Raw genomic sequence first — 21,236 nt, forward strand, 5'->3', positions numbered from 1 at the left:
ACTATATACAATGAGGTATACCTGTGTATGTACAGGTGGACTTGGTTTATAATAGACTAAAATTCAAGTGTTCATAAGACTGATGCCATACGGAAAGAAACTGTTCTTGTACCTATTTGTCCTGGCATTCAGTGATCTAAAGCGTCTACCAGAAGGAAGGAGTTGGAACAGTATAATATTTTGACCAGCAAAGGTGCTGACAGCCTCCACTATTTGATCTATTTCACGCCCTGCATTTGGCAATTTACGAGAGATCGACTCATGATTGCCCTGTGTTCCTGATTCACTGTTTACCTTCTACGTGGCCACACCCACAGAGTGAATAAGTAAACTATTAAATTTCATAGAACAGCCAGAGATTGTGAAATTCTAATTGCACATTAATCACCTGTGGGCAGTATGGTAACAATTAACCGAGCTAGTGACCGGGTTCAATTCTGCAGCTGTCTAAGGACTTTGCACACTCTCCCCATGACCACATGGGTTTTCTCCAGGTGCTCCAGTTTCCACCCGCATTCCAAAGATGTACACGATAGCGTTAGTAAATTGCACGCATACTGTGTTGCCACTGGAAGCACAGTGACATTTACAGGCTGCCCCCAGCACATCCTCGGACTGTGTTGGTCACTGATGCAATGTTGCGTTTCACTCTGTTTCAATATACGTGTGACAAATAAAGCTAATCTTTAAAATCTGTCATTTTACATTTTTTTATTTATCAAACAGAACTGCAGAACCATTCAGATTTAATGCAACGCCTTCTCAACCTCAGGTAAGGACAGACGTTTAACATTTTAAGGAACTGTACTGAGAAGCTTTCAAAGAGAATTTCCCCTCTGTTCTCGCCTTTGAGCATGTGATGTGTAGACATCTTCCCTGCCCACCATGAGCAAAGCCTCCAGAATTTTGGTTGTATTGACATCTGCAGAACAGAATGTCGGGTGAATACACCAGCACCCATGTTCAGCACTAATGACTCAGCTAGCGTTTCCCCTCAGGAAAGGGGCAAAATAAGGAACCAGGTGATGGTTCATGGGAGTGAAATGGGGAACTGAACCCCATTTCTTAATGTTGTCTGAGAAGAGCTTGAGAGGGTCACTGCCTCCTGTGAAGAATGGAATAGAGTCCTTACAGGAAGTGGAACATAGAACAGAAAAAGGCTCTTCGGCCCACCACGGTGCCAAGATAACTAACCCATCTGCTCTATATCCCTCCATTCCCTGCTGCTTCAGAGCCCTCCATTTTACTTTCATCCACTGTGAGTCTCTTAAATGACCCTAATGTATCTCCCTCTACTACCAACCCTGGAAATGTGTTCCATGTACCCACCACTCTGCATTTTTTTTTTAAAAGTGCCTCTGACACACTGCACCCACCTTCCTTCAATCACCTTAAAATTAAGCGGCCTACAGTATATTTGGCCATTTCCACCCTGTCCTCGCTATCAAGTCACCTTTCATCCTCCTTTGCTCCAATGAGTAAAGCCTTAGTTTACTCAACCTTTCCTTATCAGACATGCTCTCTAATCCAGGCAGCATCCTGGATTAAATCTCCTCTGCACCTTCTCCAAAGCTTCCACATCCTTCCTATAATGAGGCGACCCAAATTGAACAGTTGCGTAGCAGTTAGCGTGACACTATTGCAGCACGGGGCGTTGGAGTTCGGAGTTCAGTTCTACTGTCCTGCCCGTGGAATGTGTGGGCTTCCTTTGAGTGCTCCAATCAACTGTTTATTCCCCTCCATTGATGCTGCCTGACCTGCTGAGTTCCTCCAGCATTTTGTGTGTGTGTGTTACTCAAGACTTCCAGCATCTGCAGAATCTCTTGCGTCTCATCCTCTATAATGTGTGCTTGCTAATGTCTGTAAAATGATGTACCTGAGGTTGAAAAGTCTCGGTAGTTTATGATGTCTTCATTGTTTTCCTGTTGTCCCTCCTCAGTACTTCAGATACAAGTTCTCCGATGGAGAAGAGTCTGTAATAGTTAAAGTGAGCTCGGATTCTGCATTTCCTTGTTCTGTGGTCTCAATTCAGGATGTCCTGGTAAGTGAGGAACATCGGCTTGGGAGGTCCACGTGAGCGCTGTATGTTTGGCATGGAACTGCAGCAATTTAGACATTTTGTCAACCGTGCTGAGGAAATTTAGCAAGTAAGTGAGTTAGTAGCTATGATAATTGTTCCAAGAGAGTTAACAGTCAAGCATGAAGCAGAGAATAGATTGATGGTGATCTGAAGCAAAAAACCCTTCATCAGCCTCACTGTTTCAGTCCTTGCATGATCCTGTGCTCCCAAAGCTAGTTTGCACACCTACTCCAGAGCAATCTCTGTTCCTTTCCAATACCAATAAATGAGAGAGAAGGATAAACATTGCAGGTTTTGTGCAAGGAATTGTTCAGAAACCTGATTTTACATTTTGCCGATCTCCCAGTTATTTCTTTGTGTGTCCAACCGTCTCCACACTTGGAGTGTTGAACTATTCCAAGGTGTGGAGAATTTTGCATAAAATCAGTCAGGAGAGAGCAGGATCCTGGATTGTTTGGATTCTCTGCATTATGTTAATGTATAGTGTCACACCATAAAGTATAAGAGCAGAATGAGGCCATTCAGCCTGTCGAATCTGCTCTGTCTTTCAATCATGGCTGATTTATTATCCCTTTCAACCCCATTCTCCTGCCTTCTCCCTGTAACTTTTGACACTCTGACTATTCAAGAACCCATTAAACTCAATTTTAAATATACCCAATGGCTTGACCTCCACAACCATCTATGACAATGAATTCCACACATTCACCATCTTCTGCTAAAGAAATTCCTCCTCATCTCTGTTCGAAACGAGCATCCCTCTATTCTGAGGCTGTGCCATCCTTAGATAAGGGGCCCGATGGGTGTTGTCTTTCAGCAAAGCTCAGTGTCACCATGTTGATGGTGGTGCCTTTAGCAAACATTTTGAACAGTTGGTAGTGCTGCGGTCTGGTCCCTCAGCTCCAGGGACGGAGTCTCCTGTGAAGTTTGTATATTCTCCCTGTGACAATGTGGGTTTCCTTCAGTTCTCCTCATGTCTCAAAGACGTGTTGGTAGGTTAACCGATCACTCTAAATTTCCCCTTGTAGATGGGGCAACACAGCAACATCTTGTGCTGTACTGTTTTATGTTCATAGTTAATAGTCAGGAGTTGTGGACCTTCATTTAAAAACTTGAACTGATCTGCAGTGTGAGCTTGTTTACCAATGTTACTTGTATTTCTTCCAGTGCCCTGTCAATGATTTGGACAACAATGTTGCATTTAGTGGTACCTATCAAACTATGACTAAGAAAGCAGCCATTACTGTACAGGTAAGCAGCACTGCATGTGTGTGCAAACTGCAGTGTTCTGTCCAGTGTGTACTGAGAACCAATGTGCTTGACTTCTGTCAGTGTCTGCTTCACCATGGCTCAGTTGGTAGTTGGTAGAAGGTTGTGAAAAGAAACATGGCATTTGTCTCTGAGTTCCAGCTCTAAATCCTGAGGCACTATGCAGTATCAGGAGAGCCATCTGAGGAATGAGTTGTTGGACCATAAGATCATAAGACATAGGAGCAAAATTAGACCATATGGCCCAGCGTGTCAGCTCTGTATTTCCATCATTTATTATCCCTCTCAACCCCATTCTCCTGCCTTCTCCCTGTAACCTTTGGCACCCTGATTAATCAAGAACCTATCAACCCCCACTTTAAATATACCCAATGGCTTCACCGCCACAGCCGTCTGTGGCAATGAATTCCACAGATTCACCACCCTCTGGCTAAAGAAGTCCCCCCCCCCCCTTCATTCTAAATAGATGTTCTATTCTGAGGTTGTGCTCTCTGGTCCTAGACTCCCCCACTATAGGAAACATCCTCTCCACATCCACTCTATCTAGGCCTTTCAATATTTGAAAGTTTTCAATGAGATTCCCCCCCCCCCCATTTTTCTAAACTCCAGTGGGTACAGGCCCAACATCATCAAACACTCCCCGTACGTTAACCCTTTCATTCCTGGGATCATTCTTGTGAACCTCCTCTGGATCTGCTCCAATGACAGCACATCCTTTCTTAATATGGGGCCCAAAACAGGTCACAATACTCTTTGGTGCAGTCTAACCAGTGCTTTATAAAGCCTCAGCATTACATGCTTGATTTTATATTCTAGTTCTCTCGAAATGAATGCTAGAGTTATTGTTTAACAGCAGGACAGATTTTATTTTTGAAATTCCATCTCTGCATTTTAATGTGCAATGGAAGAGCAAGCCAGACAATTTCACTAAAAGTCAGAAGTCAAAGTTCAAAAGTCAAGAAGTTATGTTGCAGCTTTATAAAACTCTGGTTAGGCCACATCTGGAGTATTGCGTACGGTTCTGGTTGCCTCACTATCTGAACAATGTCAAGGCTTTGAAGAGGGTGCAGATGAGGTTTACCAGGATGCTGCCTGGATGTGCTATCACGTGAGGTTGGACAAACTTGGGTTGTTTTCTCTGGAGTGGCAGGGACTGAGAGGAGATCTGATGGAGGTTTATAGGATTAGGAGAGGCATAGATAGAGTAGACAGGCAGTATCTTTTTCCCAGGGTTGAAATGGCTGATACCAGAGGGTGTGCATTTAGGGTGAGAGGGGGTAATTTCAAAGAAGATGCTGGGGATAAGTTTTTTCCACAGAGACTGTTGGGTGCCTGGGGTGGTGGTAGAGGCAGGTATATTATTAGGCTTTGAAGAGACCTTTAGATAGGCACAAGAATGTGAGGAAAATGGAAGGATATGGGCATTGTGTAGGCATGTCCTATGTTCTAAAACTTTGGACACTCATGTCAACAGCTCTATTCTATACACAGGTACCTGACAGAGCTCAACAGTGGATAGGCACAATCCTTTCTTTCCCATTGATAATTAATTTTCTCACTGCCTGCTGAGCTGGACATGAATGATCCCATGACACCAGTGTAGAAAGAGCAGGGAATTTTCCCAGTTTCCAACCAGGACATTGCTTTCTCAATCAGCACTATCAAAAGAACTGGATGTTCCTTCATTTGTTGTGAGTGGCATCTTCCTGTGTATAAATTGTGTGTGGGCTTCATCTAAAGAACAAAGTTGTGTAGATATGAAAGCTGCGGTTCACTGGATAAGGTGTTATGTGGGTCCAGTTTTGGTTGTTTATTTCCCCATCACATACAGAAGTGTTGATCTTCACCTTCGGCTATTGGCATTGACCACCGACTTGCCTCTCGGCATTCAAAACCATTGATATCTGATTTATTGTTTTACCCCTCCTGTGCCTTAGACTATTAGACACAGAGCCCATCGAGAATGTTCCGCCATTCAATCGTGGCTGACTTATTATCCCTCTCAACCTCATTCTCCTGCCTGCTTCCTGTAACTTTTGATGCCCTGACTAATCAAGAACCTATCGACCTCTGCTTCAAATATACTCAATGACTTGGCTTCCACAACAGTGTCTCACCACCCTCTGGCAAAAGAAATTCCTCCTCATCTCTTCTAAAATGATGTCCTTCTACTCTGAGGTTGTGCCCTCTGTCCTAGACTCCCCCACTAATGGAAACATCCTCTCCACGTCCAGTTTATCTAGGCCTCTTAATATTCGGTACTGGCAATGAATATTGCAGGCATTGTTGGATTGTGTCCAAGTCGTCCTCTGTGGGACCCTGGGTTCTGCAGTGTAATCCTATTTGTTTGTTCTTGATTGAAAGGCGTAGAGGTAAATATTGCCAAAAATAGTGTCAAAATTTGCTGTCAATCTCTCTGTTCTGAAATAACGATCAGAATCAGGTTTATTATCACCAGCATGTGTTGTGAAATTTGTTAACTTAGCAGCAGCAGTTCAATGCAATATAGAAAGTATAAAAATAAACAAGTAAATCAATTACAGTAAGTGTATATATGTATATTAAATAGATTAAAAATAATGCAAAAACTGAAGTAAAAAAAATGTTTAAAAAAAAAATGTGAGGTAGTGTTCATGGGTTCAATGTCCATTTAGAAATCAGATAGCAGAGGGGAAGAAGCTGTTCCTGAATCACTGAGTGTGTGCCTTCAGGCTTCTGTACCTCCTACCTGATGGTAACAGTGAGAAAAGGGCATGTCCTGGGTGCTGGAGGTCCTTAATAATGGACACTGCCTTTCTGAGGCACCGCTCCTTGAAGATGTCTTGGACACTACGGAGGCAAGTACCCAAGATGGAGCTGACTAGATTTACAACCTTCTACAGCTTCTTTCGGTCCTGTGCAGTAGCCCCTCCATACCAGACAGTGATGCAGCCTGTCAGAATGCTCTCCACGATGCATCTATAGAAGTTTTCGCGTGTTTTAGGAGACAAACCAAATCTATTCAAACTCCTAATGAAGTATAGCTGCTGTCTTGCAGAGATTCTGTCAAAAGATTTCTCAGTACTTGATGAAAAGGAAGGTAGAGATAACAACAGACTTTTATAACCTGAACCTTGTAGAAGGTGGAAAGGCTTTGGTGAGTGTTACAATGTCTGGCTTGGTTGAATTGCTGGTCAGTGGTGACCCCTGGAGTAATGGGTTCAGGCTTGTGTATGTCAAGAGGAGGTGATCAGACTCTCTCTTGTTGGGGATGGTTGTGTGGGGTGAATGCTCCTTCCAGTTTATCAGCTCAAACTAATACAAGGCAGCAGATGTTCGACTCAGCAGCTGAATTCAACAGATAAGCTCCACAGTCCTCCACATTGCAACAGAATCCTCAGACTCACAATCACGTTTATTATCACTGACATATGTTGTGAAAATTGTTGTTTTGCGGCAGCAGTGCAGTTCCTCGTACGTTGAGCAGTCCGTCCTCCCATTGCGACACCTGAAGAAGTCAGACTTGAGCTGATCCCTCACCGGTGTCTGAGAAGCTCTGTTACTTATGTCAAGGCAGACTGCTTTTTGACGTCCATTTCTACCATTGTAAATGTTCACAGCTTCCACCACTGATGTCTCGATGCACCTTCCAAACACACACTCCACCACCTAGTAGGCCAAGGAGAGCAGTCACATGGGACATCAGGCTTACATCGCTGGTGATCAACTAGAGCTCAAGAAAAGCAGCTACGATCTGCACAAAGCTATCAAGACTGCGAAACAACAATACAGGGACAAGGTTGAGTCAAGATTCACAATGACTAGCACACATGACTTACAATGAGGGCTGCATACCATCTCAGACTTCAAAACCAAACGTCGTGGTGCCGCCAACATCACAACCTCTCTTCCAGATGAGCTCAATTGCTTTTACGTTAGGTTCGATGTCGCTAACTCTGAGCCTCCGAGGAAACCCACCGCCACAACCTACAACCGGTCATCTCTGAGGCTGAGGTACACAGATGTTTCCAACGGGTGGACAGTCGCTAGGCTGTGGGACCGGACGGCATCCCAGGGCGAGTACTCAGGATGTGCACAGCACAACTGGCAGGTGTGTTTACAGACATTTTTAATCTCTCCCTCTCCCAGTGTAGAGTGCCCTCCTACTTCAAACATCCACCATTGTCCCTGTATCAAAAAAGACCAAGGTAACATGTCTGAACGACTGGTGTCCTGTTGCACTCACCTTAATAATAAGCAAATGCTTTCAGAGACTGGTCAAGGATTACATCTGCAGCTTGCCACCCACACTAGACCCCTACAATTCACCTGCCGACACAACCAATCAACAGATGATGCAATAGCCACAGCTCTACACACCGTCCGTACACATCTGGAGAAGAAGGATGCTTATGTGAGAATGCTGTTCTTGGACTACAGTTCAGCATTCAACACCATAATTCCATCCAGACTTGACAAGAAGCTCAGAGACCTCGGCCTTCACCCTGCCTGGATCCTGGACTTCCTGTCAGATCGCCGGCAGGTGGTAAGAGTGGGCTCCCTCACCTCTGCCCCTCTGACTCTCAACACAGGAGCCCCTCAGGGCTGTGTACTAAGTCCCCTCCTTTACTCCCTGTATACCCATGACTGTATCACTATCCACAGCTCTAATCTGCTAATTAAATTTGCCAACAACATTACATTGATATGCCTAATCTCAAACAATAATGAGGTAGCCTACAGGGAAGAAGTCATCTCTCTGACACAGTGGTGTCAAGAAAACAACCTCTCCCTCAATGTCGCAAAAACAAAGGAGCTGGTTGTGGATTACAGGAGGAATGGAGACAGGCTAACCCCTATTGACATCAATGGATCCTGGGGTTGAGAGGGTGAACGGCTTCAAGTTCCTCGGCATCCACATCACTGAGGACCTCACGTGGTCTGTACACATCAGCTGTGTGGTGAAAAAGCACAACAGCGACTCTTTCACCTCAGACAGTTGAGGAAGTTTGGTATGGGCCCCCAAATCCTTAGAACTTTCTACAGGGGCACAATTGAGAGCATCCTGACTGGCTGCATCACTGCCTGGTATGGGAACTGTACTTCCATCAATCGCAGGACTCTGCAGAGAGTGGTGCGGACAGCCCAGTTCATCTGTAGATGTGAACTTCCCACGATTCAGGACATTTACAAAGACAGGTGTGTAAAAAGGGCCTGTAGGATCATTGGGGACCTGAGTCACCCCAACCACAAACTGTTCCAGCTGCTACCATCCGGGAAACGGTACCACAACATAAAAGCCAGGACCAACAGGCTCCGGGACAGCTTCTTCCACCAGGCCATCAGACTGATGAACTCACTCTGATTTGAGTGTATTTCTACGTTACACTGACTATTCTATTTATTATAAATTACTGTGATTGCACATTCACATGGAGATGTAATGAAAAGATTTTTACTCATGTATGTGAAGGATATAAGAAATAAAGTCAATTTAATAATTGTACATGAGTGCAAACTATTGGCGTGTATACACACACACACACACACACACACACACACACACACTCTCTCTCCTTCTCTCTCTCCTTCTCTCTCTCTCCTTCTCTCTCTCTCCTTCTCTCTCTCTCCTTCTCTCTCTCTCCTTCTCTCTCTCCTTCTCTCTCTCCTTCTCTCTCTCTCCTTCTCTCTCTCTCCTTCTCTCTCTCTCCTTCTCTCTCTCTCCTTCTCTCTCTCTCCTTCTCTCTCTCCCCTTCTCTCTCTCCCCCCCCCCCTCTCTCCCCCCCCTCTCTCCCCCCCCTCAAGTTGGAGGGTCAACTTGGAATTTTCCTCGTGGTAGTTCCTCATTCGGATTTCGGGAGACTTCAGACTTTCCTCTGGGGCAGAGTAGAGTAAAGGTGGGCTTCCTTCCCCCACCTCCTCCCTCAGCGAGGGGCTTAGACTGGAGATGTTTTCTAATCAGCTGGGGAAGGGGATATATTGAGTACTTTATACTTTATTGTCGCTAAACAATTGATACTAGAACGTACAATCATCACAGCGATATTTGATTCTGTGCTTCCTGCTCCCTGGAGTACAAATCGATAGTAAATAGTAAAAATTTAAATTATAAATCATAAATAGAAAATAGAAAAGGGAAAGTAAGGTAGTGCAAAAAAAAAACGAGAGGCAGGTCCGGATATTTGGAGGGTACGGCCCAGATCCGGGTCAGGATCCGTTCAGCAGTCTTATCACAGCTGGAAAGAAGCTGTTCCCAAATCTGGCCGTACGAGTCTTCAAGCTCCTGAGCCTTCTCCTGGAGGGAAGAGGGATGAAAAGTGTGTTGGCTGGGTGGGTCGTGTCCTTGATTATCCTGGCAGCACTGCTCCAACAGCGTGCGGTGTAAAGTGAGTCCAAGGATGGAAGATTGGTTTATGTGATGTGCTGCGCCGTGTTCACAATCCTCTGCAGCTTCTTCCGGTCTTGGACGGGACAACTTCCATACCAGGTTGTGATGCACCCTAGAAGAATGCTTTCTACAGTGCATCTATAAAAATTAGTGAGGGTTTTAGGGGACAGGCCAAATTTCTTTAGTTTTCTCAGGAAGTAAAGGCGCTGGTGGGCCTTCTTGGCAGTGGACTCTGCTTGGTTGGACCAAGTCAGGTCATTTGTGATATTAACCCCGAGGAACTTAAAGCTTTTGACCTGTTCCACTTGCGCACCACCGATGTAAATGGGGTCGTGCGGTCCGCTACTCCTTCTGAAGTCAACAACCAATTCCTTCGTCTTGCTGACGTTGAGGGATAGGTTATTGTCTTCGCAGCATGCCACCAGGTTCTTAATTTCCTCTCTGTACTCAAACTCATCATTACCCGAGATACGGCCTACAATTGTGGTGTCATCAGCAAACTTATATATTGAGAGAGAGGAGAAGAAAGGATGGAGTTTGAATTTGATTGCTGATGTTTAACAACTATGTGAGTATCAGGCATGGGATGAACCCTCACTCACACACTCTCATTCATTTTGCCGAAGCTGACTGTGCTTATTAAAGTAGTCAGTGGCAAGACCTGCAGAAGTGACCCAAGGAGAATTTCAGAATCAGGTTTATTATCAGCAGCCTGTGACGTGAAATTTGTTAACTTAGCAGCAGCAGTTCAATGCAGTACATAATCTAGAAAAAAAAAATAATAAGTAAATCAAATACAGTACAATAGATTAAAAATCGTGCAAAAAAACAAATTATATATATTAAAAAGTGAGGTAGTGTTCACGGGTTCAATGTCCATTTAGAAATGTGATGGCAGAGGGGAAGAAGCTGTTCCTGAATCGCTGAGTGTGTGCCTTCAGGCTTCTGTACCTCCTCCCTGATGGTAACAGTGAGAAAAGGGCATGTCCTGGGTGCTGGAGGGCTCCTCTCTTTCTCTCCCCCCCCCCGCCCCCCAAATATTAAAAGACTATTTTCTGTTTCTATCAAGGTTGTCTAGGGCAGTGAACTGAGTGATAGTCAGCACCTTTGTGATAATCAAGCGTGTCTTGTTTCGTCCTAACAGCGGAAGGATTTCCGAAACAGCAGTTTTTATGTGGTGGTGGTGGTGAAGACTGAGGACGAGGCGTGTGGTGGTGCCCTGCCCTTCTACCCACTGAAAGAAGGTACGAACGGGGGTGCTGTGTAAGGAAGGTGGGGTGGTGGTGATAAACACAAGGGTTTGTCTTCTGGAAGAAGGCAGAGAAGGGCAAAGAGCACCTCCAGCTATTGTGGAAGTAGGTAACAGGCACCTGACTAAACCAGACTGTCCGGGGGGAAGGGGCCATACCCCAGCACTCTGACTCAACAATATATCACACTCAAAAGCTTCAGTTGTTGTTCAGACCAAACATCAGAATGGGGAAGAAATGAGATTGAAGTGACTTTGACCGTGGAATGATTGTCGGTGCCAGACAGGGTGGTTTGAGTATCTCAGAAACTGCTGATCTCCTGGGAGTTTCACACACAACAGTCTCTAGAGTTTACAGAGAATAGTGCAAAAAAACCAAAAAAAAAACATCCAGTGAGTGGCAGTTCTGTGGGTGAAACACTTTGTTAATGAGAGAGGTCAGAGGAGAATGGTCAGACTGGTTCAAGCTGACAGGAAGGTGACAGTAACTCAAATCACCACACGTTACAGCAGTGGTGTGCAGAAGACATCTCTGAATGTACAACATGTTGAACCTTGAAGTGGACAGGCTACAGCAGCAGAAGACCATGAACGTACACTCAGTGGCCATTTTATTAGGTACTGGAGGTATCTGATAATGTGGCTACTGGGTGTATATCATTGGTAATAAACTGACTCTGATTCAGCCATTTCTTAGGTACTATGTGACTCAGATTACAAAGTGAGGGGGAAGGGCCAGCACTTCGGCAACTTAAGCTGGATGTCCGTGACCTTTTACTGGAGACAGTTCAGAGGAGGTTCACCAGGATAATTTATGAGCTGGTGGGAGGGTGTGCCCTTTCTGCACTCTCCGTCTCCCCATTCCTTACACACTCCCCTGAAGTCTGGACAATAAGAATGATTGAAAACCTAATAAATGAAGTCTGCAGTGGAAGGGAATTCTGTTTTTCTTCCCTCAGATGCTGCCCGACCAGTTGAGTGTTTCTAGCACTCAATGTTTTTATTTGATGCCCAACATCTGCAGTTTTTAAAAAATTATTTCTGTCTGCTGCTTGGAGTTTGTTTTTATTTAGATAGAGTCGTAGAGTAATATTGCACAGAAACAGGCTCTTCTGCCAATCTAGGCCATGCCAAACTTATTCTGCCTTTTCCTATCAACTAAACACAAGGAAAAGGGATTTGTTCAAGTAGGCACCTTGGCTGGCTTGGACCAGTTTGGTCAAAGGACTATATAACTCAGTGACTGAACTTGCAGATTTTCTATTGTTGAATGTCTCAATCTGATGTTAGAATATATTTCCTTTTTTCTCTCTTTCCAGATGAGCCGATGGGTTTGGGGAATCGAACTAAAATCCTGAATGTGACTGTGGTGCCAGCTGTGAATTGTGAGCATTTCAGCTTGGAGAAAGTTTGTGTAACCAGTTCTCAAGGGCAACCAAAGTGCCAGAGAATTTGTGTTCAACTAAATCTCTAATATTCAAAACTCCTTGTGTCCCCATACACAGCTTGTATGAACAACACAGATATCATTTACACATAGTTAATGCTGCTTTCTGTGTCCTCAAGCCCTGCCTCATTGGGATATGTCTTTTCTCTGGACTGATGGCTTTCTTGGCTGCTGGTCTGGAGTTATACACAGACCAGACCAGGTAAGGGTGCGAGATGGAAATGGATTTAACACTGCAGGTCCAGTGCCCTTCCTCATATCTTGGACCTGAAACATTATCTCTATTTCTTCTTTCCAGAGATGCTGCTTGACCTGCTAAGTGTTTCCAAAATTTTCTGCTTTTTATTTTAAATTTCCAGTAACTGCAGTTTTTTTTTATTTTTCAAGGATGGGAGAGTTACCTTCCTGAAGGACTTCAGTGAAGCAGATGGGATTTTCCTCCCCTGCACAATGTCGAGATTTGAGTTCCTGACAGTCCTTCAGGAATTATTAGCCCTGACCTCTCATCTCATCTCAGTGACATACTGTTGTGATAGCATGCTATTCTTGTTGCCTTTGACTGAAATGTATGGTGTTCTGGCTCTTGAGCTCAATCCCCCAACTAATGAAGGCTGTGAGGTGATGTTACAGCTCTATAAAAGTCTGGTTAGACCACACATACAATATTATGTTCATTTCTGGTCATCTCATTATAGGAAAGACGTGGAAGCTTCAGAGAGGGAGCAGAGGAGATTTACCAGGATGCTGCCTGGATTAGAGAGGGTGCAGAGGAGATTTACCAGGATTCTGCCTGGATTAGAGAGGGTGCAGAGGAGATTCACCAGGACTCTGCCTGGATTAGAGAGGGTACAGAGGAGATTCACCAGGATTCTGCCTGGATTAGAGAGGGTGCAGAGGAGATTCACCAGGATGCTGCCTGGATTAGAGAGGGTGGAGAGGAGATTCACCAGGATTCTGCCTGGATTAGAGAGCATGTTTTATGAGTAGAGGTTGAGAGAACTGGGGCTTTTCTCTTTGGAGCGAAGGAGAATGAGAGGTGACTTGATGAAGATGTATAGGGTGGACAGCCAGCACCTTTTCCCCAAGGTGGTGATGGCCAATACCAGAGCACATCCATTTAAAGTGACTTGAGGAAGATTTAGGGGAGAAATCAGAGGTGTGTTCTTTTTACAGAGACTGGTAAGTGCCTGTAAAGTACTGTCGGGACTGATGGTAGAGGCTGATACAATGGAGACATCTAAAAGACTTAAGCACATGGATATAAGGAAAATGGAGGGTTATGCACTGTTTAAGGGGGAATGGTTACACCAAGTTAATATAGGTTGGCACAAGGACCTTTACTGTTTGCTGTTCTGTGTTCTAAAAAGACAATAGGGAGGTGAGATCTGACAACTCAGCAGAAGCATCAATCATTGTCTCTGTCACTGTTTATTCCTGCAAGTTCTTGGGCTGCTCCAACTTGTCTACCAAATGCAGGAGTAATGATCAGCAACAGTTGTTGCATGTTGGCCATGGCGTGGTGTGAATTGTTTGTCTAGAATAATTCTCAATATCTTCGATGCTATTGAGAAGATATAACCTCCAATCCCTCATATGGCCATAGGCATATAACCATAGAGTAGTATAATCCAGAATCTTGGATTATCAGTATTCCCTTCATTGATGAAGACTTTGATCTCTGTAATATCATACTCTTGGGAAGATTTTCGGTGCTGAATCAGTCCTCTTCTGTTTCCTCTTATAGCAGTGGCCTATGTCAATGGGGTGCTCTTCAGTCTGGGGATTTTCCTGGCATTTTACCTGCTCACACTTCTCATTGCATGCTGGGAGCATAGAAGGTAAGTGTATTGGCACTTCAAATGTTTTGAGGAGAAGGAGACTTTGAAAGGGATCAGTGGTCCTTATTTGGAAGATTTGCCTCTGTCACTGCATCCACAGTTTTGTAATCTCTGTTCTTGCTTTGTTGATTGATTATTGGAGGCTTGGAAAGGAGGTGCTCTCTACTTACAATGGATAACACAATAGAAAAGTATGTGTTATTGCAGCCTTCCCATTCCTCACTTCCAACCTCCTATTCCTCCTGCACACTGGGTTATGACGATATTGGACAAGGAACTAACTTCCGTGACTGGAAGTTTGATGAGCTGTAGGTGCCTAAGCACTGTCCACCGTACTGGAACAGGTAAAAATTTAGGTGTTTAAGGCAAATGCCTGCACCTGGAGTTAAACACTTTGTAATAGCAGATAGGGGCCCAGATCCTCTATATTTGCTTAGATTGACATAGGAAAGCAATGTTTTTCATGTGGCCTGGTGAAGTGACTGCAGGCATTGGCTCTGAATGCCAACATTTGAGGTTTTAAAGCATCCTGTTTTAACAGTTAGCCACTCAAACTAAGGGTTCTTGTCAACAGCTGATCATCAGATTCGGCCACCATTGCCATCTTCTTGTTTTAAAGTCCTCACCTCCACACCTGGTGTTGGAGATCTTCTTCATCAGGGTCCACGGACTTATCCTGCTTCCCCAAAGCAGGAGGAAAATAACTCGAGCAACACACATCAAAGTTGCTGGTGAACGCAGCAGGCCAGGCAGCATCTGTAGGAAGAGGTGCAGTCGACGTTTCAGGCCAAGACCCTTCGTCAGGACCACACATACAATATTATGTTCATTGTTATGTCCTGACGAAGGGTCTCGGCCTGAAATGTCGACTGCACCTTTTCCTACAGATGCTGCCTGGCCTGCTGCGTTCACCAGCAACTTTGATGTGTGTTGCTTGAATTTCCAGCATCTGCAGAATTCCTGTTGTTTGAGGAAAATAACTCGCTATTTTTATTCCTCATTTGCAAAGTGTTTCGAGTCACAGAGTGCTACAGCTCAGAACCAGGCCCTTTGGCCCGTCCAGTCTGTGCCGACCTGATCTTCTGCCTCGTCCCGTTGACCTACACCCAGGGCACAGCCCTCCAAACCCCTCCCATCCATGTACCTGTCCAAACTTCTCTTAAATATTGCAATCGAACCCGCATCCACCACTTCTGCTGGCAGCTCATTCCACACTCTCGCCACTCTCTGAGTGAAGAAGTTCTCTTTCAATGTTTCACCTTTCACCCTTAACCAAGGACCTTTAGTTCAAGTCTCACCCAACCTGAGGTTAAAAAGCCCATCCTATCTATACTCATCATTTTGTATACCTCCCCTCATTCTCCTGCGCTCCAGAGGATAAAGTCCTAATTTATTCCACCTATCCCTGTAACTTGAATCCTCAAGTCCCGGCAGCGTCCTTGTAAATTTTCTCTGTACTCTTAGAATCTTATTGAATTGACTTTATTTTTCTTACATCCTTCACATACATGAGGAGTAAAAATCTTTACATCTCCATCTAAATGTGCAATCATAGTAATATATAATAAATAGAACAGTCAATGTAACATAGAAATACACCCAAATCAGCGTGAGTTCATCAGTCTGATGGCCTGGTGGAAGAAGCTGTCCCGGAGCCTGGTGGTCCTAGCTTTTATGCTGCTATACCGTTTCCCGGATGGTAGCAGCTGGAATAGATTGTGGTTGGGGTGACTCGGGTCCCCAATGATCCTTCGGCCCTTTTTACATATCTGTCTTTGTAAATGTCCTGAATAGTTGGAAGTTCACATCTACAGATGTGCTGGGCTGTCCACACCACTCTCTGCAGAGTCCTGTGATTGAGGGAAGTACAGTTCCCATACCAGGCAGTGATGCAGCCAGTCAGGATGCTCTCAATTGTGCCCCTGTAGAAAGTTCTTAGGATTTGGGGGGTCGCACCCAACTTCCTCAACCGTCTGAGGTGAAAGAGGCGTTGTTGTGCCTTTTTCACCACACAGCTGGTGTGTACAGACCACGTGAGGTCCTCGGTGATGTGGATGGCGAGGAACTTAAAGCTGTTCACCCTCTCAACCCCAGATCCATTGATGTCCATTGGGGTTAGACCGTCTTCATTCCTCCTGTAATCCACAACCAGCTCTTTTGTTTTTGTGACACTGAGGGAGAGGTTGTTTTCTTGACACCACTGTGTCAGAGAGATGACTTCTTCCCTGTAGGCCACCTCATTATAATTTGAGATGAGGCCAATCAATATAGTATCGTCCGCAAATTTAATTAGCAGATTAGAGCTGAGGCTGGTGACACAGTCGTGGGTGGACAGAAAGAAAAGGAGGGGGCTTCGGACACAGCCCTGAGGGGCTCCTGTGTTGAGGGTCAGAGGGGTGGAGATGAGGGAGCCCACTCTTACCACCTGCTGGCGATCTGAGTCCAGGATCCAGCTACACAAGGCAGGGTGAAAGCCGAGGTCTCTGAGCTTCTTGTCAAGCCTGGATGGAATTATGGTGTTGAATGCTGAACTGTAGTCCAAGAACAGCATTCTCACATAAGCATCCCTCTTCTCCAGATGTGTAAGGATGGTGTGAAGAGCTGTGGCTATTGCATCATCTGTCAATTGGTTGTGTCAGTGGGTGAATTGTAGGGGGTCTAGTGTGGGTGGTAGCAAGCTGCAGATGTAATCCTTGACCAGTCTCTCAAACCATTTGCTTATGATTGAGCTGAGTGTGACAGGATGCCCTCATTCAGATATTTTTCCTGTGGGTAGGTGACCAGAACTGTACACAATAGTCAGTAATTTTCTGCCTAACCAGCCTATTACTGATTGGAAGAGATTGAAGCTTTGTATTATTTGTCACATGTACATTGAAACCTACAGTGAAATGCATCACTTTTTTGCCAACACATTCCAAAGATTTTGCTGGGGGCAGCTCACAAGTTTGGCTGTATTTCCAGTGCAAACATAACATGCCTGTAGTTAACTGTACGTCTTTGGAATGTGGGAGAGATCCCAAGCGGTCACAGGGAGAACATGCAGACTCCTTACAGACAGTGGTGGGAATGGAACTCCGATCGGTGATCGCTGGTGCTGTCAAGTCATTGTGCTGTGACGACAAACCAAGTTATCAGAAAATTGATGCTGATGAGAGAGAGAAGGGAGACAATGGAGAAACATTCAAAATGCTAATAAGAGAGAAGAGAGAGTTTAATGAGAAAGAAACACATTTCAGAGTATTGACAGACCGGTTGCTTTGAACCTGAACTGTTTGAAGTTTGATGGACAGGTGATACCCCAGCAGGGGGATAAAAAGAACAGGTTCGCTAAGGCACGACACACACCACGAGATCACGAGATAACAAGACCCTGGAAGAGCGGTGTGCCCCCACAAGTTGGTGGGAGTTTGGAGGTCTGGTCGCGGAAACCGACCATAGACTCACAGGGTGACAAGGTACGATAGGCGGGAACCTGGCGTGTGTGTCCGCCCTTGCCTGGGTGCCGGGTTCACCACGGAAGAACGGTCGTATCGGGAACGGAGGGGTCACAGTCGGTGACCACAGAAGACATTAAAAGGGTTCGCCCGAAAGCTAACTGCGAAGAACATCAAAGGTCTGTCTGAATCAGATTTGCATATTATCTCTCTCTCTCTCTTCTCCGCCCCCCCCCCAACAGCACAGCAGCGATTACTGCGAACTGAACTGAACTCTGCGTCACTTGAGACTGATCATTTTACCCCTAGACTGCGATAGAGCTTGGGTGATTCCTATTACCCTAGTTCTGTGTACATGTGTGTTTTATCATTGCTAACCTGTTGCATTTATATCCTTACGATTAGAATACTGTGTTGCTTATTTCTTTAATAAAACTTTATTAGCTTCTGTTAAACCAGACTCCAACTAAGTGGTCCATTTCTGCTGGTTTGGCAACCCAGTTACGGGGTACGTAACATAAGTGGGGATCTCGTCCGCGATTTTGAACGCCAAATTTGGGACTGGGTAAATTGATTGGGTTAAAATTCCCGAAAGAAAGGAAGGGCAAACAGCAGAAATGGAGATTGAGGAATTTTTAAGCGCCAACCTTGGAGGCATTAGAGGATGCCAGGAAAGCGGAATTGGCAGCTGTTGCCAAACGGTTGAATCTTTTTAAGTGGAAGTCGACAATGAGGAGAGCGGAGATGCACAGAGCTATCATTGAGCATTATGTATCTAAAGGTGTGTTTCCCCAAGATGGGCTGGAGGTGGTGTCTATGGGAAAACCTGGTGGAGAAGCAGTACAACCGCAGATTGAAAAATTGAGGCTTGAGCACGAGTTCCGGGTAAGACAGTTAGAACAAGAAGAGAAGCAGTTAGAATGACAAGAGAGAGAGATACAGAGGGAAAGGGAATTTGAGCTGGAGAAGTTAAGGATGGGGCTAGCGCAGGGGCCCATGCCGAACCAAGGTGGAGGGTTCAGGGCAACCCAGGAGGTTAGGCTGGTTCCCCCATTTGACGAGACCGATGTTGATCGGTACTTTCTCCACTTTGGAAAAAGTCGCTGCAGGTCAGGACTGGCTGAGGGATAAGTGGGCTGTTTTGCTTCAGAGCGTACTGAAAGGAAAAGCTCAACAAGCTTACTTGGCATTGTCTGCAGAAGATGCCCAGAGGTATGATGTGGTGAAAGAGGCGATACTCAGGATTTATGAGTTGGTCCCCGAGGCATACCGGCAGAGGTTCCAGAATGCGAGGAAGCAGTGGGGCCACACGTATTTAGAGTTTGCCCGTGAGATGCAGATGTATTGTGAGCGTTGGTGCGCCTTGAAAGGGGTCAGTGGGGATTATGACAGACTGCTACAGCTAATACTGATTGAGCAGTTCAAAGGTTGTGTCCCTGAAGGTATGAGGCCCTATCTAGATGAGAAAGAGGCAGAAACCTTGGCCGCAACTGCTAAGTTAGCGGATGAATACGCGTTAATGCACAAAGCGAAGTTTACCCCAAGTAAAAGCTACCAGAAGGGTAGTCAAGAGGGCGGAGACTAGTAAGCCAGGGACTAGTGAGAAGGATAAGGTAGACCGGGAGCAGTTTGGTAGGAAGTCTCCTGGGGTCATATGCTATAATTGTGGGAAAGCCGGTCACTTTGCGTCCAGGTGCTTTGCCCCAAAGAAGGAGACGGGGAAAGGAAAAACTACGGTTCTGACTGGCTGTATTGAGCTGGCAAACAAACTGCTTGGGGAGAAGAGGTCTGATAAAGTTCAGGAAGGGTGCGAGAAGTTTATCTCGGCCAGATTGGTGTCGATGAAGGAGGGGTTAAACCCAGTTCCAGTGTGGATCTGGAGAGACACTGGAGCTTGTCAGTCATTGATCTTAAAGAGTGTGTTAGACTTTAGTTCAGAGACCCAGACTAGGGAGGTCAGGGTGATAAGGGGCATTGGGAAAGGGACTGAAGCAGTACCTTTGCACCAGATACACCTAAAAAGCGACTTGGTCTCCGGACCGGTCACGATCGGGGTGAGGCCCGAACTACCAATGGAAGACGTGGAAGTCTTACTCGGTAATGACCTCGCCGGCGGAAATGTGTTCTCAGCAGTAAAACTGACAAGCCAGCCTGCCAGCATTGAGGCCCCACCCATGGACTCACAGGTTTATCCCGTTTGCGCAGTGACTCGGCGTGTGTCCAGAAAGACTGCCGAAGCGAATATAGATTTAGCTGAGACGTTTTTACCAGCCTTGTACCAGGAGGGGTTAGAAAGTGAGAAGGGGCGTAGTGAAACAGAAGGAAGTAAGGGAGTTGAGGTAGATTTATCATTAGCGAGGAAGGAATTTGTACAGACACAGGAGCGAGACGAGGATCTGATGGTTTTGATGGAGACAGCCCTCTCTGAAGCAGAATTAAAAAGGGAGCCAGTGGGCTATTATGTGGAGGAGGGAGTACTAAGGAGGAAATGGAGACCAAGTACCGTGCCTGCAGATGAGGAATGGGGGGTGGTGCCGAAAATTTATGGGGATGAGATTTTTAACCTGGCCCACAAGATACCCCTTGGTGGACATTTTGGGGTGAGGAAGACAGTCAATAGTGTCATGAAAGAGTTTTACTGGCTGCGCAGGAGGAAGGATGTTATTGACTATTGTAGACGTGAGCTAACACAGTTACAGGCTATTAACATGTTAAAAGCTTACCACGATCAGAAAACAGATCTACTTGGTGTTATCACGAAAATTAATGAGGCTAGGGTGCCACCTGATAAGGGGAAAACCCATTTTGAAAAGATAAGTATGGTGCCGACCAGATGGGAGAACTCTATTGTTTTGGCCAACTTTGCTGACGAGTTCTCTCACTTAACCCCCAAACAAAGCGAGCCGCTGAGAAAGCTAATTAACCGACACACACACGTATGTCCGGATGTCCCGAGGCGATGCAAAGAGCCGGGACATGGTGCTGTTGTCACATCAGGTCAGCCTAGTGAGCAACACCCCTATAGGATGATTAATTCAGTGACAAAAGGGCTAAAGAACGCAGAAGTGTATATTGGCGATTTAGTAGTCTGGAGTGACACGTGGGAGGGGCACATTGTGGCAGTCGAGGAACTGTTTAAAAAGCTGTTTGAAGCCAGCCTGACAGTGAACCTCGCAAAAAGTGAATTCGGCCACACGAAGGTCACTTATATGGGATTTGTGGTAGGACAGGGGCAGCTGGCTCTGATGCAGGCTCAGGTGCGGGCTATCTCTGAAGTCCCCACCCTGACAGACAAGAGAGCCCTGAGAAGGTTCTTGGGGATGGTGGGGTACTATCGGAAGTTTTGCAAAAAAAAACTTTGCGGATATTACCCTCCCTCTTACTAAGCTCTTGCAAAAGAATGCGAAGTTTGTGTGGGACGACCTTTGTAGTATCTGTCCGGCACGGAAACCACTAATAATTTACACTGATCACAACCCATTAGTGTTTTTGGCCACTATGAAGGATAAAAACAAAAGGTTGCTAAGTTGGAGCCTGGTCTTAGAGGGA

General features: G+C 45.4%; 1 protein-coding gene across 4 annotated transcripts in view; it reads left to right on the plus strand.

The window, feature by feature from the left end:
* Nucleotides 1–21,236, plus strand: part of sidt2 (SID1 transmembrane family, member 2) — a 111,942-nt gene that overhangs the window by 29,854 nt on the left and 60,852 nt on the right. For all 4 annotated transcript variants that reach the window (XM_063038706.1, XM_063038705.1, XM_063038707.1 and 1 more), the window contains 6 exons: nucleotides 727–772; nucleotides 1,940–2,041; nucleotides 3,248–3,331; nucleotides 10,861–10,960; nucleotides 12,285–12,350; nucleotides 14,157–14,250. In XM_063038706.1, the coding sequence (XP_062894776.1) occupies nucleotides 727–772; nucleotides 1,940–2,041; nucleotides 3,248–3,331; nucleotides 10,861–10,960; nucleotides 12,285–12,350; nucleotides 14,157–14,250 (492 nt within the window). The remainder of the gene's footprint in view (nucleotides 1–726; nucleotides 773–1,939; nucleotides 2,042–3,247; nucleotides 3,332–10,860; nucleotides 10,961–12,284; nucleotides 12,351–14,156; nucleotides 14,251–21,236) is intronic.

This window comes from Mobula hypostoma, chromosome X2 (genome assembly GCF_963921235.1).
Source record: "Mobula hypostoma chromosome X2, sMobHyp1.1, whole genome shotgun sequence".
NCBI lineage: Eukaryota > Metazoa > Chordata > Chondrichthyes > Myliobatiformes > Myliobatidae > Mobula > Mobula hypostoma.